Source organism: Pelophylax lessonae, assembly GCF_965119305.1.
Source record: "Pelophylax lessonae genome assembly, chromosome: 3".
Taxonomy (NCBI): Eukaryota; Metazoa; Chordata; class Amphibia; order Anura; family Ranidae; genus Pelophylax; species Pelophylax lessonae.
In genome coordinates, this window is record NC_138770.1 from 59,454,987 (window position 1) to 59,473,123 (window position 18,137).

General features: G+C 44.3%; 1 protein-coding gene across 2 annotated transcripts in view; it reads right to left on the minus strand.

Moving 5' to 3' along the window:
- Nucleotides 1-2,920: 2,920 nt before the first annotated feature.
- Nucleotides 2,921-18,137, minus strand: part of FBXO16 (F-box protein 16) — a 74,738-nt gene continuing 59,521 nt past the window's right edge. The window contains exons 7-10 of one of the 2 annotated variants that reach the window (XM_082252452.1): nucleotides 14,006-14,108; nucleotides 9,246-9,284; nucleotides 6,944-7,169; nucleotides 2,921-3,113 (exon numbers count right to left, since the gene is read on the minus strand). In XM_082252452.1, the coding sequence (XP_082108578.1) occupies nucleotides 3,046-3,113; nucleotides 6,944-7,169; nucleotides 9,246-9,284; nucleotides 14,006-14,108 (436 nt within the window). In that variant the 3' untranslated portion in view covers nucleotides 2,921-3,045. The remainder of the gene's footprint in view (nucleotides 3,114-6,943; nucleotides 7,170-9,245; nucleotides 9,285-14,005; nucleotides 14,109-18,137) is intronic. The other variant, XM_082252453.1, reaches the window with a different exon arrangement.

The following is an 18,137-nucleotide window of genomic DNA, read 5'->3' on the forward strand; positions in this document are numbered from 1 at the left end:
CGGGGGTTTGTTGGATCTCTACAGAAAGACCGCTGCTTCCACACGCAGATTACTGCTGGGCTCTGGAAGCTCTGCTGGTGCTGTATTATAAAGAAAATAACAGTAAGGTGTTGGTGGGTTTTAGTTTGCTTCATATGGGTTTTGCATTAGCACTCTCCTAGGTAGGTGCTAGAGAGAGAGAGTATAGGTTTGGATCTTTTCTGCTTACCAGAAAGATTGCCAGGTAAATCTATACAGTGTTGTTCTCTGCCTACCAGAGAACAGGATCTCCTAGTGAGGTCAGCTCATGGTGCTCAGATGCAGCTCAGCTTGTCTGAAGTGTTTCACACTTGTCCAATAGGGAGGCTTATTAGACAGTGGGAGGAAACCTGACAAATGAGTGCACAGGCATTTAGTACAGCCCAGGTGATTGGCAGAGGAAAGTGCCTCAGTGCATGCTGGGATACTGTATAAATGCCAAGGGCACATGTGCTCTGGGTCTTTTAGCTGGAGAGCGGGGTCCCGGAGGAAGGGGGCGGCTGCCTCTCCTTTGTAGGAGTTGCCATGCGGCCTCAAGTGGTCGATCTGAGGGACTGAGATTTAGAGAAGAGCTGAACCCCGAGGTCCTGCAGAGCTGACTAGAAGGGAAACACTGGAAAGGATCTGATTCTGCATACAGCGAGTACAGATCTGTGTCATGGGGCCTATTCTGAGGGGGCCATCCCTTCAGCTAGAAGTGTCAATGGACGGGTATCAGTCAAAGGGATGCTAGAGAGTGCATGTTGGGACACTTTATAAATGCCAAGGGCACATGTGCTCGGGGTCTTTCAGCTGGAGAGCGGGATCCCAGAGGCAGGGGGCGGCTGCCTCTCCATTATAAGAGTTGCCATGCGGCCTCAGGTGGTCGACCTGAGGGCCTGAGAGTCAGAGAAGTGCTGAACCCGGAGGTCCTGCAGAACTAACTGGAAGGGAGACACTGGAAAGGATCTAATTCTGCAGATCTAAGAGTACAGATCTGTGTCATGGGGCCTGTCATGAGAGGGCCATCCCTTCAGCTAGAAGAGTCAGTGGATGGGTGTCAGTCATGGGGATGCTAGAGAGTGTCCTGAAGAGAATGTAGTTGCATCAAGTCTGCTGCTAGACAGAGCAAGAAGACTTAATCCTTCCATACAAGTGGCAGCATGGTCAAAGCAGTGTGTCTGCTTCCACAAATAACCTGGTGAGACCAAGTGAGAGTTGTCCTTATCTACTGTGAATAGTTCAAGTTTGAGTATCCCACTATTCCCTTCTACCATCCAAGTTCCAAAATAAATACCAAAAAACCAAAACCCCTGGACTTTTGATTGAGTAACAAGCCAATGGGAGTAAGGAGGGATGTGTGAACTTTCCCTAAATGACTGTCTGCAGGTAATCAGAGGAGGCCCGAGAAGTCATCACACAGCAAACCCTACGGGGACAGTGCTACATAAGTCTATATGGATGTAAAGCCGACTTGAAGCAGGTCAGGAAGAGATCAACTGCAATTCAAAGGCATAATTCGCTGAATAATTTTAGAAACATCTCAAACTGAGACCATCAACAGTCCCAAAGTCATTTAAAATCAGATTTTTTTTCTGCATCATCAAATTAAATAGATACAAGTTGCTGGAACTACAAGTAGGCTATAAAGGGATATAAAGGGACCTATAATAGATGTAAGCTAATTTATTTCATATATCATGTTTAACTTTATACATCTTATAAACTGATGTCTTTTATATGATTTTTTTCTAAGCATATACAATCTTTGTTTCAAAAATAAACATTTAAAAAAAGACAAAGGATTCCCAGAGCACTATGAGATATCTAAAAAGACAAAACAGCATAAGCTGTCTGTCTTCAGGCTGCTTTTGTGTGATCAAAACATTGGAAGGAGATATGGGAGCAGTTGCTGCATTTGTGTGTGTAAGATTACATATTATTCATCAGGTTCAGATATTGCACTCAATAGACAACAATCTTTTTTTGCAAATGGTAAAAAGACTTGGTAGAAGATTACATATTATTCATCAGATTGAACTATTGAGTTCTGTAAAAAAACAATCTCTTTCTGCAGATGGTAAATAGACTTGGTAAAACATTACATAATATTCATCAGACTGAGCTATTGCACTTTATAGACAACAATCTTTTTTGCAAATGGTCAATAGACTTGGTAGAAGATTACATATTATGCATCAGATTGAACTATTGAGTTCCGTAAACAACAAGCTTTTTCTGCAGATGGTCAATAGACTTGGTAGAAGATTACATAATATGCATATGCAATATTTCATTCATATGTATTCAATATTTTTTTATCCTGACCAAGATATTAAAATATATGCAAAACTTTTATATATTCTTTTTTTAAAACTACAAGTCCCAGAAGGCCAAACCAGCCAGTGACTGCTAAGGAGTCTAAGACCTCAACATGGGGAGGACTTCAGTTGTTTTACTGGCTGTAAGGACACCTTGTGCCCAGGCGAGTGATGGTAGGCTGCACGTCCAGAAGAGCAAAGACTTTAGTAGTGGATTCCAGTACAGTGTACAGGTACAGAGAATGATAGAAATCAATACCAAAGCAGCATATACAATAAAACATACAATGTCTGTACCTGTTTACATGGGTCAGAGACAGAATGTACGTCTAGTGGGAATCCGTTAGCTCACCATAGGTTAGGCATGTACAACAGAGCAGAAGGTCCCTTTACTATTACAAGTAGGCCTTCATCCGTTGGCTCACCATAGGCTAGGCATGTACAACAGAGAAGAAGGTCCCTTTACTATCACAAGTAGGCCTTCATCCGTTGGCTCACCATAGGCTAGGCAAGTACAACAGAGAAGAAGGTCCCTTTACTATCACAAGTAGGCCTTCATCCGTTGGCTCACCATAGGCTAGGCATGTACAACAGAGAAGAAGGTCCCTTCACTATCACAAGTGGGCCTTCGCTTGACAAAAAGAAAAGTGTCCCTTTGGGTATTTGCCCCATGTTCCATCTTTACCAGCCTGCTATGCCCATGCCTCCTATGGCCTCTTCTGGGGTCCTACTCTTCATCTGAATCGCGGTCTGTTGCCGGGATCTGCCATGGCTGACTCTCGAACAGAGCTATTGCTGAAAAAGAGAAGCAAAAAAATGGGAAGAGATGACTTGCGTAGCACTCTATTTATAGAGAAAGACGTACAACAATGATTCTTTTCATCTACTTTGCATGTTTTAATACCATGGCCTCCCCAAAACGAAGGGCACCTGTACAACCTCCATTACCCCATGTGATGGTAGAAAGCCCATGAGCAAAAGGACCCAAGCACCCCCCCACCATAAGCTGGGAATTATTTCAGTAGCATACAGTAGATTGCAGGTCTTGCCCTATTTGCCCTCTTCCCCTACTGCAGCATCTAAGGCAGTTGTCTATTTTTCCCACCCCTTGGCCCGACCCTGTTTGCACCCAAAGGATGAACCAAACCAAGCTGTCCAACACACACAATTGTTTAGTGATCCTAGGTTATGATGCTACAGGAGTCCCCGTCCTCCACAGCTCTGGAGAGCAGGCATGGGCGTCTGCAGAACTTTTTCCGGGATGGGGGGCATCATTTTAAGGTCAGCCATGCTCCGCCCCTTTTCAACAATGTCATGAAGGGGAAGAGCTTAGTCATCATCACATAAACGCAGGCATTCAAAGGTTTGAGAAACCTAAAGCAAAAGCAAAGCTGACCCTCACTGTTTTGGGTTCGTGCAGGAGGTGCATGCATGCACGTGACGTCAGTATGTTCTGTGACGTCACGTGCCGTGCCTCTGTGCACGGTGCCACAAATCTCCTCAATTTTCTTGCCCCGGGCTTCCCCTCTCTTGGAATGATAGCACCGGGGCCTGGGGCTGAGGACAGTGGTCAATGCGGCTGCTAATGTCAGTTACCACGCAAGTCGCGACTCGCGAGTATTTATTTTTAAAGGGGGAAAAATAAGCTGCTCTTTACCAGTTTTCAGAGCGCTGATTGCCGCTCACGTGACCCGCTGCCTCTCTCCTCCTCTCTGCCTCCCCTCATGACTGATTTCAGTGAGGAATCCTCAGCCCCACCCGTTGCAGGCAGCTGTCAGACAGGGAGAGGAGAGAGCTGGCGGGTCACGTGAGAGGCGATCAGCGCTCTAAAAACTGGTAAAGAACGGCTTATTTTTTTAAAACACATGCACAGACACAGGGGCACAGGCACACAGGATTATTAAACAGACCAGATAAGATAGTATAAAAACAACCACTTTAAAGTGGAAGTTGAGATTCCGGGGGGGGGGGGGGCACTTGCCCCCCCATGCGGACGCCCATGCGTGCAGGCAGCCCTATTCATGTCAATGAGGACGGACACAGCCACTGCTCCCAATTTGTCAGCCGCATGAGTGCAGGCACTGGTCCCCAAATTCAGAAAGTGTGTGGGTTAGGAGACCTGCACACACCTGTGCAGATGTCAAATTGGAAGCAGCCACTGTGTCCATGCAACCGCTGTGTCCCAACTGACATCAATGGGACTGCCTGCATGGGGATGCACGGAGCACCTGTGCATCCCTCTGCAGGCAAACACAGCCCTCGCACGGGCATACACATAAGTTACCTGTGTGAATGAGGCCTTAACCACTTAAGGACCAGACCTATTCTGACATTTTCTGTATTTTTTTGCTAGAAAATTACTTAAACCCCTGAACATTATATATATATATATATATTTTTTAGCAGATGCCCTAGAAAATAAAATGGCAGTCATTGCAATTTTTTATATCACGCGGTATTTGCACTGGTTTTTTCAAACGCAATTATTTGGGAAAAAATACAGCGCCTCCAGTGACTCTGCGACCCCTGTGCATCCATTGTCTCTACCACCTCTGTGCCGCCTGTGACTATGTGACCCCTGTGTCTCCAGCACTCCTGTGCCTCTAGCGACTCTGCGACCCCTGTGCATCAATTGTCTCTACCTACTCTGAGCCTCTTGTGACTATGTGACTCCTGTGTCATCAGCACCTCTGCATCTCTGCTGACTCTGTGACCCCTGTGTCTCCAGCACTCCTGTGCCTCTAGTGACTCTGTGACCCCTGTGTCCCCAGCGTATGCAACACCTCTGCACCTCCAGTGCCTCTGTGACCCCAGTGTCTCCATTGCTCCTGTGCCTCCAGTGACTCTGCGATCTCCTTCAGTATCTCCAGCACCTCTGCACCTCCAGTGACTCTGTGACCCCTGTGTCTCCAGCACTTCTGTCTCTCCAGTGACTCTGCAACCCCTGTGTCTCCAGTACTACTGTGCCTCTGGTGACCCCTGTGTCTCCAGCGTATGCAGCACCTCTGCACCTCCAAAGCCTCTGTGACCCCAGTGTCTCCATTGCTCCTGTGCCTCCAGTGACTCTGCGATCTCCTTCAGTATCTCCAGCACCTCTGCACCTCCAGTGACTCTGCGACCCCTGTGCATAAATTGTCTCTACCTACTCTGTGCCTCTTGTGACTATGTGACTCCTGTGTCATCAGCACCTCTGCATCTCTGCTGACTCTATGACCCCTGTGTCTCCAGCACTCCTGTGCCTCTAGTGACTCTGTGACCCCTGTGTCCCCAGCGTATGCAGCACCTCTGCACCTCCAGTGACTCTGTGACCCCTGTGTCTCCAGCACCTCTGTCTCTCCAGTGACTCTGCGCCCCCTGTGTCTCCAGTACTCCTGTGCCTCTGGTGACCCCTGTGTCTCCAGCGTATGCAGCATCTCTGCACCTCCAGTGACTTTGTGACCCCTATGTCTCCGGTGTCGCCTGTGCCTTCAGTCACTCTGTGTCTCCAGTGCTCCTGTGCTTCCACTGACTCTGTGACCCCTGTGTCTCCAGCTTCTCTTGTGTCTTTAGTGTGACCAGCACCTCTGCACCTCCAGTGACTCTGTGACCCCTGGGTCTCTAATGTCCCCGGAGCTCTTGTGCCTCCAATGGCTCTGTGACCCCTGTGTCTCCAGTGTGCACAGGACTCTTGTGCCTCCAGTAACTCTGCAATCCCCTATATCTTCAGTATCTCCAGCACCTCTGCACCTCCAGTGACTCTGTGACCCCTGTGTCTCCAGCATATGCAGCACCTCTGCACCTCCAGTGACTCTGTGACCCCTGTGTCTCTAGTGCTCCTGTGCCTCCTTTAGTGTGACCAGTACCTCTGCACCTCCAGTGACTCTGTGGCCCCTGTGTCTCTAGTGTCTACAGCAATCCTGTGTCTCCAATGCCTCTGTAACCCCTATGTCTGCAGCACTCCTGTGCCTCCAGTGACTCTGTGACTCCTGTGTCCCCAGTGTGCCCAGGACTCCTGTGCCTACAATGGCTCTGTGATCCCTGTGTCTCCAATGTGCCCAGGACTCCTGTAACCTCCAGTAATTCTATGACTCTTGTGTCTCCAGTGCCTTTGTGCCTTCAGTAAATCTGTGACCCTCCCAACCCTAGTGCCTCTGCGCCTCTAGTGACTCTATGGCCCCTATGTCTCCAGTGTTCCCAGGGCTTCTAGGCCTCCAGGGACTCTGAGCCCCTATGCATTCCTGTGTCACCTAGCGACATCAGAGCATCTTTCATCACCTGTAACCCCAAAGAACAGTAGCATCCGGTGTCACCCTCTGACCCCTGGCATCCAGTGTCACCCTGTTACTCCAGTGCGCCCTAAGTGCCTTCATGATACCCATGTCTCCTCAGGTACACTCCTGTATCTCCTGGACTGTCCCTCTCCCTGTGGATACTGACCCCTGTCCATGACAAAAAGGATCAGAAGATCCAGAGATAAAGCTAGATATAAGGAACCAGAGGGAGACTTAGCCCACCAAACTCCACCTTTAGCAGTATTAAGTATAGGTGGACTGGCCCTTAGAGTACAGAGAAATGCATACGGAGAGGCTTTTTTGTTTGTTGGAACTAAGAGCTGGATAAGGTTCTTTCAAGAAGTATGAACATACTTGGAGAGCTTCTGGATGTGCGGACACAGGCCTTGCTCCCCTTCTTGGACAGTTGTGGCACTCCTGCCCGTACCGGTGCAGGTCTTATCCCCGCATTCCATTCGGTGCTTTGTGCCAGGGTCTTCGCTGTTGTCTTATTTGCTGGGTATTCTCCGTTCAGGTGGGCGGCCCAGTTTGGTCTGGATGGGGCCTTGGGCATTTTTCCAAATTCAGCTGCAATTGACATCTAGAAACAGAATACATAAAGGTTTTTGTTGTTATTAAAGTGCTCCTGTATTCCATTATAAACTTTTAAAGAGACCCTGTTGCCAGCCAGATCAATCATTTCAACAACAATCTTCTATTTTAATTACCTTTTTTTTTATTTTTTTTAATTCTTTACTTACTTTTGTATTACCAAACAATTAAATAGACGAAAAAACCTTAAAAACAAACAAACCTGCTTCCCTTACTCTCTAATATGAAACATATCAAATAAAAATGCCAGGACAGTATAAACACCCCCAAAATGAAAGTAGACACCCCAAGATGATTTTAATTTTCCCCACTTTTTTTTCGGAAATGAAGAGACATGCTGGTTTTGGGATGTTATGGAGCTTGGTAATGGAGCACTAGATACATTAATTGTAAAGATGATAAACAGAGGGAGAAGGAGGAGAAGGGGTTAACGTACAAATTTTGCAGTAGAATGGAGGTAAAGGGTTAACATACAGGTCACTACAGAGACAGGATGGTCCTGAGCTATACAGAAGGGGGAAGGGTTAAAAATGGTCCCACGCCCTTGGGAGCCACTGATTGACTAGTCTGGAACTAATAAATGAATAATTCATTAATTAGGGGCGGGCTCTGCAATGTAAACGCTATGCAGTTTGTGTGCGATTGGTCATCACAATGATCACATGGTACAGTGGTACAGAGCCACTCAGATCAGCTCTGTACATGTGCCTGAGCTGACCTATCCAATGATGGCTCAGTTCACAGCCATTAAAGTGTATATACAGCCAAAACCTTTTATAGGTTTTTAGATAGAGTAGGGAAATTCTTAATTACAATTTTTGGATGGAGTTGGAGAATTATTTATTGAAGTATTGGGCAGTAAGTGAAGGACAATTTCCCTGGTGGTAGACAGAAGTGCAACAGAAAGTGAGAGGGAATCTACCAAAAAGGAATTCCCCTCTTAGGTAGTGGTGTAGCCAGGGTGGGGCCACAGGTGCGCAAAATTCCTAGGGGAGCAAAATTAGTAAGGGGGGCAAAGATTTGTGCTGAGTGGGGGGATTTCAGCAGGGGGGCCGATAGGTACTGGGAGGAGAGGGGATTTATGCATGTAGGTTAGTGCTCAGTGTTTTTGTGGGGGGGATTTGTGCTGACACATAATGCTCATACATCTTGGGAGGGGAGGGCGTAGTTTGGCATGTTTGCCCTAGGCTCTAGATGACCTTGTCCTGGCACTGGCAAGATGGCACCATCACAGTTGCTTGGTGTGAATGAAGCCTAAGTGGTAAACCAATCATGTTGACACAAAATATGGTTGAATGAGGGGTGAACGTATTGGGGAAATACACTCTCTCAATATTGACCACGGTCACCGGACAGGATATCAAAAACAGTTGTCACCAGAAGAGGAACTGAAAGGGATATCTTTCAATGGGGACACCTGTTCTGGTGACAGCTGGCCAATCTCACTGTACAACCTCCTTTAGCTTCACCAAAACTTTGTAATCTGAAGACCAACCTCAACAATCCTTTGAATTCACATCAAATCAGGTGGGTCCTACAAAGTTGTTGGTAGATCTAAAGGAGATTGTGGAATCAGCCAATGAGGGGGTTGTAACTTTTTTTTTTTGCTATACCTGTAATGAAAGAATTTTTGGTTTTATATACACGTTAGGACTCCACCAATAAGCAGATTAAGAGACAATGTGTCGCTGTCATTATGCTGCTCGCGCCCGCTGCATTTCGCTTTGAGCTGTGTTCACTAAATTCCTCCACCAAATGCTGAGCAAACATGCCCGGCCTTTGTAAAGGTAGAAAAGGAAAGCTTGTTCTCATTTCCCCGGATCCTTTGATGTGAGCGCGCTCTGTGAACGCAGGTAATGGAGGTGTTTGACTGTGACGGCCTTCATTCCCCCGAGAGATGACAGACAATGGATGAAGAGGTGCAGGTGTGTGATGTCAGCCGCGATGACAGGCTGATCCACCGGTGACAGGACCCCATTGTATGGATGGGATTTGGAATGTGGGGGCCCAATGAGTGACGGTCACAGAGAAATGTCAACACGGGGCCCCCATGCGGTATCTGTACCTGCTTATTGTCTGTGTGTCTAAACAGTGATTTACGCGGCTATAAGAAAGGGAGAGCGGTGTTACCCATTGTTACATTAATACACATTTTTCCTATGACGGTGTTTGCATGCTGTCACAATCACTCCATTTACACATTCATCATTTTTTTTTCCCATTTATCATTTTTACTATTTATTTCAGCCAGAGAAGAAAATAATTTAAAGTGGATGTCCGGCCAAAACTTTTTCTTAGTTTTACAGTAGATGGACTGGGAAAGCATTGAGATTTCTCTGCTTTCTCTCTAATTTCCCTCTCACTTCCTGTCCTGGGGACAATGATTTACCAGACAGGAAGTAAGGAGAAATCTCCAAAAGCAACAGACAGACATAAAAAAAAATATTAATAATTGGCGGGACATACGCTTTAGTGAAATGTGTTTTGTGGATCTTTTTCCATTGATTTATACATACTGTCTGCCCCCCTTTTTCACCAAAAATAGTTAGCGGTAATTAATGCCCCCCCATCACAATTTGTTACTTCTGCATGCCTACTAGGAGAGTTTACCCTTCAACCTATGACCCAGATGCCACAACCTAGCCATTAAAACTATGACTGTTAAGCTGGCCTTATACTATACAATCAGATTGTACAATCTTAATCTCAATGCATTTAAACTATAAAAATGAGACAATTATTTATATAATATTATTAATAATAAAATAATAATAATCATATTCATCATCATCATCATAATAATAATAATACTAATATTGTTAATATTATTATTAATTAATAAATAATCATTATCATCATCAATCATCAGATTAATATCAAAATATTAACAAATTATTATTGATTAACTAACTGATTTAAACACCTATGAATATTATATATATATATATATATATATATATATATATATATATATATATATATATATATATATATATATATATATATATTATTTATTTATTTATTTATATTTATGATGATACAATTACAATTATTATAATAGCAAAACAATTACTGTAAAAGTAATATTAATGAATTATCATCAATGCATTATTATTATTATTTTTATTATTATTATAACTAAAAAAAAATGTTATAATTATCAATTTGGTATTGTTATTAGTATTATTATTATTATAAGTTAGTAGTAAATTATTCATGAATAATTATTTAATTAATTAAAAAAACTAAAAATAATAATAATAATAATAACAATATCAATTAAATATTATTATTAATATATTAATATTGTTATTACTACAACTAGTAGTCTTTTTCTTCTTCCTATTATTATTCTTATTATTCCTATTAATCTATTCATGGCTAATTAAATAATTAAACATAAGTTAAACAATGCATTATTAATATTATTATTAGTATGAATAATATATTTATTAGTCATAGTAGTATTGTTGTTAATATTAATAGGTGTTGTTATTGTTATTAATGAATTCAATGAATTCATTATAAACTAAACAATGCATTCAATATATGCCAAATCACGCATACCCTTGCACTACTGGTTACAGTTGTTGGTAGATCTAAGGCAGATTGTACAATCAGATTGTATAGTGTATGGTCAGCCTTAGATCACCAAAACTATAAAAAAAGAAGCTCTTACTAAAAAATATGTTCCATTTGTACTTAGTTAGGTGGGCTTTTGCACTACATAGCCGATAATAGATCTAAAGGTGATTGTACAACCAGATTGCATAGTGTGTGGTCATGTTGCAATCTGGCCGCAAACACCTTAGATCTACTGAAGATTTTAAGATCTACCGAAAATTTTATGTCACATGGTATTAGCACAACAATTTATCACATCTAAATTTCCAGTAAAAAAAAAAAATTTAATTTTATTTTTGTCCCGGGCTCCCAGGAGAAGCAGGTGAGTCCGTGGACTGAGGAGGAAGGCACAAAAAAAGCACCATAAAAGCTGAAGGATTGCTTTCACAATATAGCATGCCCTTAAAAATGTAACAATGTCACGACAATAGCCACCGTATACTGGATAGACAGCACTGATATACCTAAGGAGCATTCTGTTCTATGGCCTTACCTCAGCAGCACTGATAGACCTAGGTGATAGACCTAGTGGTGCTGTCGTTCAAGGAACTGCTGTCTATGGTGAGCACATATCACAATGTGCACACAGGAGAGCTCAGTCGGCTATTGGTCCAGTTTCAATGGCTCATAATTGGAAAAGCTTAGTGATAAATCTCAATAGAACATACCAAGGACTTGGCTTTGCCCAACTTGTAAGAAGCAGACCATCATGGTCTCACCTCTGGATGGACAGCACTGATTTAACTAATGGGCAGTACTTTCCTCTTTTGCCTCACCTCCTTTGGCTGGACAGCACTAAGGGGCAGTCTGTTCCTCTATGGTCTCACCTTCTCTGGATGGACACCACTGATATACCTCATGGGCAGTCTGTTTACCTATGGTCTCACCTCCTTAGGATGAGCAGCACTGATATACGGTAATTATTGAGCAGTTTGTTCACCTATCACCTCATCTTCTCTGGATGGGCAGCACTGATATAACGAACGGGCAGTCTGATCCTATATGGCCTCACCTTCTCTGAATGGACAGCATTGATACAACTAAAGGAAAACCTGTTCCTCTATGACCTCACCTCCTCTTGATGGGCAGCACTGATATAACTAATAGGCAGTCTGTTCCTCTGTGGCAGGGATATGCAAACTCAAGTCCCATGAGGCATAGCAAGACTGACTGCCACAAACATGACAACCAGAGGCAAAGGCATGATAGGACTTGTAGTTTTGCAACAGCTGGAGGGCCACCGTTTGCATATCCCTGTTCTATGGCCTCACTATCTTTGAATGGACAGCACTGATCTGAAAAATGGGCAGTCTGTTCCTCTATGGTTTCACCTCCTCTGGATTGGCAGCACTGATATAACTAATGGCCACTCTGTTATCCTATGGTCTCACCTACTCTGAATGAGCAGCACTGATACAACTAATGGACAACCTGTTCCTCTATGGTCTCACCTTCTCTGGATGGACAACACTGATATACTGTAACTAGTCTGCAGTCTGTTTCCCTATGTTCTCACCTTCTTAGGATGAGCAGCATTTATTTATTTATCGAGCAATTTGTTCACCTATTGCCTCATCTTCTCTGGATGGGCAGCACTGATATAACTAACGGGCAGTCTGATCCTATATGGCCTCACCTCCTCTAGATGGACAGAATTGATACAACTAATGGACAACTTGTTTTCTATGACCTCACCTCCTCTGGATGGGCAGCACTAATATAACTAATGGGCAGTCTGTTCCTTTATGGCCTCACCTCCTCTGGATGGACAGCACTGATATGAATAATAGGCAGTCTGTTCCTCTATGGCCTCACCTCCTCTGGATGGACAGCACTGATATGAATAATAGGCAGTCTGTTCCTCTATGGCCTCACCTCCTCTGGATGGGCAGCACTAATATAACTAATGGGCAGTCTGTTCCTCTATGGCCTCACCTCCTCTGGATGGACAGCACTGATATGAATAATAGGCAGTCTGTTCCTCTTTGGTTTCACCTCCTCTGGATTGGCAGCACTAATATAATTGATGGCCACTCTGTTCCCCCATGGTCTCACCTCTGAATGAGAAGCACTGATACAACTAATCGACAACATGTTCCTCCATGGCCTCACCTCCTCTGGATGGACAGCACTAATATAACTATTGGGCAGTATGTTCCTCTATGGCAGTGATGGCGAACCTTGGCACCCCAGATATTTTGGAACTAAATTTCCCATGATGCTCATGCACTCTGCAGTGTAGTTAAGCATCATGAGAAATGTAGTTCCAAAACATCTAGGTGCCAAGGTTTGCCCCCACCACTGCTCTATGGCCTCACCTCCTCAGAATGGGCAGCACTGATATAACTAATAGGCAGTCTGTTCCTCTATGGCCTTAGATCCCCTGGGAGGGCAGTACTGATATAATTAATGGACAGTCTGCTCCTCTATGGCACATATGTCAAACGTAAGGTTTGCAGGCCGAATCCTGCCCACCAGGCCTTGTCATGTGGTCCTCGCACCCAGTTTTGCAGACAGAACATGGCAGGGGAGATGGGGTTGCACACTGTGCATAGTGCACCCCTAAATCCTGCACTCAGCGCATTCAGTACTCTGCAATCTGTACATAGTGTATTCCTGAACTTGCAATCTGTATGCAATGTGCTCCTGAACACGGCATTCTGTACGTAACGCACCCCTAAACCCTGCAATCTGTGCATAGGGCACCCCTGGAACTGCACCTTCTACATAGAACACTCTACACAGAACACTCCTGAACCCTGCACTCAGCTAAGACCAGCCCTCCTGATGTGGCCCGCGAAAAATTGAGTTTGACACCCCTGCTCTATGGCCTCACCTCCTCAGAATGGGCAGCATCAATATAATTAATATGAATAGTTTTCCTCTATGGCCTCACTCCTTCTAGATGGTCAGTACTGATCTGACTAATGGGCAGTCCATTCCTCTATGGCCTCAACTCCTCTGGATGTACAGCACTCATCCAACTTAGAGGCAACATGTTCCTTTATGGCCTCACCTGCTCAGGATGGGCAGCACTTATATAACTAATGGGCAGTCTATTTCACTATTGCCCTACCTCCTAACGATGGACAGCACTGACACACAATGTGCACACAGGAGAGCCCAGGTAATTTTTTTGGTCCAGTGTCAAAGGCTCATCATTGGAAAAGCTTAGTGATAAATCTCAATAGCAGGACATACCAAGGACTTGGCTTTGCGCAGCTTGTAGGAAGCAGATGGTGGTGTCTTTTTATGCTCCAGGTTCTGCGTGTTCAAGACTGAGACTGCTGAGCTGGTCTTTTTCCTGCAGGATATAATAGATATTACTACCAAAAGATGATGGCACATCCTTAAAATGTATTTCTTTGTATAAGCATAAAAACCTGACTAATGTATCATATTCAGTTACTGATCCAGCACTGCTTCCTCCTCCACTATCTAACATGCCACACACATTGTCAGCTTATATACAGTCAACTGATCAAGCACTGTTTCCTCCTTCACTATTGCTATTAGGTTCAAGAAACATGCATGCATCATACATATGTAGCACTGTCCCCGTAGGGCTTGCTGTGTGATGACTTCTTGCACCTCCTCTGATTATCAGCAGACAGTCAATTAGGGACAGTTCACTCATCCATCCTTACCCCCAATGGCTTGTTACTCAATAAACAGGGGGTTTTGGTTTTATTTTGGAACTTGGTTTGGAGAGGGGAATAGTGGGATACTCTAACTGGAACTATTTACAGTTCATAAGGACAACTTTCACTTGGCCTCACCAGGTTACTTGTGGAAGAAGTCACACTGCTTTGACCATACTGCCACTTGTATGGAGGAATTAAGTCTTCTTGCTCTCTCTAGCAGCAGACTTGATGCAACTACATTATCTTCAGGACACTCTCTAGAATCCCTTTGACTGACACCCATCCACTGACTCTTCTACCCGAAGGGATGGTCCTGTCAGGACAGGCCCCATGACACACATCTGTACTCACTGTATGCAGAATCAGATCCTTTCCATTTTCTCCCTTCCAGTCAGTTCTGCAGGACCTCCGGGTTCAGATCCTCTCTGACTCTCAGGCCCTCAGGTTGACCACCTGAGGCCACATGGCAACTTCTAGAGAGGAGGGGCAGCCATCCCCTCCCTCCGGGACCCCGCTCTCCAGCAAAAAGACCCCAAGGACATGTGCCCTTGGCATTTTTTACAGTTTCCTAGCATGCACCGAGGCACTTTCCTCTGCCAATCACCAGAGCTGTATTAAATGCCTGTGCACCCATTTGTCAGGTTTCCTCCCACTGTCCAATATGCCTCCCTATTGGACTAGTGTGAAACACTTTGACGAACTGAGCTGCACCTGAGCACCATAAGCAGACATCACTAGCACATCCTGCTCTCTGGTAGGCAGAGAACAATATAGATTTACCTGGCAATCTCTCTGGTAAGCATAAAAGATCCAAAAACTATACTCTCTCTCTCTAGCACCTACCTAGGAGGGTGCTACACATACTAGGAGGAGAACAGCTGGGGAAGTCAATGGTGGAGAAGAATTTGGGTGTTCTGGTAGATTATAAGCTTATTATTAGCATGCAATGCAAAGCTGCAGTTTCCAAACCAAGCAAAGTCCTTTCTTGTATTAACAGAGGCATTGACTCCAGAGAGAGAGATATCATTTTGGCCCAGTACAAATCATTAGTAAATCCTCATCTCGAATATGCAGTTCAGTTTTATGACACCAGTTCATAAAAAGGATATCGGGGAACTGGAGAAAGTGCAAAGAAGGGCAACCAAACTGAGGCATGGAGGACAGCTATGAGGAAAGATTAAAGGAACTGAATTTATTTTCTCCTGAGAAGAGGAGATCAGGGGGGATATGATTGCCAAGTATAAATACATAAGTGGTCTATATTTAAGGCCATTACAGAGGACAAGAGGGCACTCTTTACGTCTGGAGGAAAAGAGATTTAGAGCTGTGAAAATTTGGAATAGACTCCCTCAAGAGCTGATTCTGGCCAGCTCAGTAGATTGTTTTAAGAATGGCCTGGATTCTTTCCTAAATACACATAATGTAACTGGATACTAATATTCATAGGTAAAGTTAATCCAGGAAATATCGGATTGCCTCTTGGGGGATCAGGAAGGATTTTTTTTCTCCTCCTGGGATTCTTTGCCTTCCTCTGGATCAACTGCGGGTAAAGGATTGTATATATAGGATATATATACTATATATGTGTATATATTTTTTCCCTTCTATTGGTTAAACTAGATGTGTCTTTTTTTTTAAGCCAGACTAACTATGTAACTATCTGAAAAGCCACACATTGGGGTTTTATTTATCAAAGGCAAATCCACTGTGCACTACATGTGCACATGGAAATGCAGTCGCTGTAGATCTGAAGTGGACATACAAGGAAAATAAAAAACAGCATTTCCCAGTGCCTCCGTTCCCAGTTGATGCCTCTTGTGGGAAAACGCGTCGGGTTGAGCCGAAGTTTGTGACGTCACCACCTACCAGAATGCAGACAAGGGTCTGGCTTAGATGTGGGTTTGTTTTTTGCCTTCTAACGTTTATATTCATGTAAGTGGAACGATTATTTTTAATAAATGGTAATTTTACATACTGCACTATGAAGTTTCCTCCTTCTTAAACCCCCTATGCTGGATAATATCTATGGCAGAATGATCCGTGGAGCCGGGGATATTTGAGAAAAACAACCCACTTGAGTGAAGCTGACACCTTACCAGGAAGGAGTATTTCTCACGGAAGCCTTGGAAGTGGAATACTCAAGCTGGCTTACATTGACACAAGTGAGTAAGATTCCTATAATTTGGGATCCAGCCTTTTGGGAAGAGGCGTGCAGTTGTCTATGTGGGAGAGAGCACCATATGAAGCACTGATGTTTTTGTAAACCACTCTTCACCTATATAAGAGCACTTTAAATGGACTTTTCTTCACTGGGATCTGTCTTATGATGGTTCTTATACAGGGGCGGCCCATCCATTGGGGGCGCAGGGGCGCCGCCCCCCCATCCATGCGTCCGGCCCCCTAATCTACATGCAGGGCGCTGAACGCATAGATTTCAATGGGGTTTTTTTTTTGAAGCACGTGATTAGAGCCAGAGGCTGTAATAGGCTTCAAAAAAGGGTGGGCTTGGGGCGCAGTGAGCCCTCCCAGTTGTGTGACAATATCGAATGAATATTCGCTATTGTCACACGGATTCTTCTCCTGGCCAATAAGGAAGCGGGTCCTGAGACCCGTTTCCCGATTGGCCAAAAGGAGAAGCCAGACTATTGACCGAGGAGGAGGAGGAGGGAGGAGATGCAGGAGACTGATGGGGAAGCCACCACTGCTGCTGCTGACTCCCGACTGCCCTCCACATGTCAAGGGTGAGAGGGTGAGTGAGTCGGCAAATGGGGAGGGGGGGTATGGTGTGCGGGCTGGTGTGGTCGGGGGGGGGTATGGTGTGGTCCGTCTGACGCCCCACCCGGCCCATGGAGCACCAGCCGCCACTGTTCTTATATATGGACTCAATTATTTGTTGAATATTTAGCACAGGTAAATATATATTTTTTAAGTTGTGCACTTATTTGTTTTGTATATACAGTATGTTTTAAGTTGAGTATTTAGGCTTTTATGAGTTGCAACACCTTCACATATAAACTTTTGATTTTTAGGTGAGCGCAAAATATATATCTTTATATACAAGCCTTACATTGGGGATTATTTAGTAAAGGCAAATTCACTGTGCGCTTGAAAGTGCAGTTGCTGTAGATCTGAGGGGGACATGCAAGGAAAATAAAAACCAGCATTTTTGCTTGCACATGATTGGATGATCGAAATCAGCAGAGCTTCCCCTCATTTCAGATCTTCCCTGCAGATCTACAGCGACTGCACTTCCAAGGGCACTTGTAGTGCACACTAAATCAACCCCATTGTCAGCTTAAAAATGGGAGGTTGCCAACCCAACGTCCTTCTCCCCAAGGGGAGGAACTGAAATCTCGCCCCTTGGGGAGAAGGATGTTGGGTCGCCAGCCTCCTGTTAGTTTTTTCTTTTTTTTTTTAACCCCTTTCTATATTTAACTAGCCATGGGATGTTGGTACTAGTAAGTGGTATACTTCAGTGGCTCCCCCTTCTTGCCCATTGTCAGCTTATATACGGCTTACTGATTCAGCACTGCTTCCTCCTCCACTATCTGGCAATGAACACACTGTCACCATATATAGTAAGCAATTTCAGAACAGGAGTGCAACTGTGCAAGACAAGAAATGAGAAAGGGAGGCTGGAGGTCAGCTTCAATTTTTCTGCTCCACTCCACTGCAGCCGAGAAGAATTA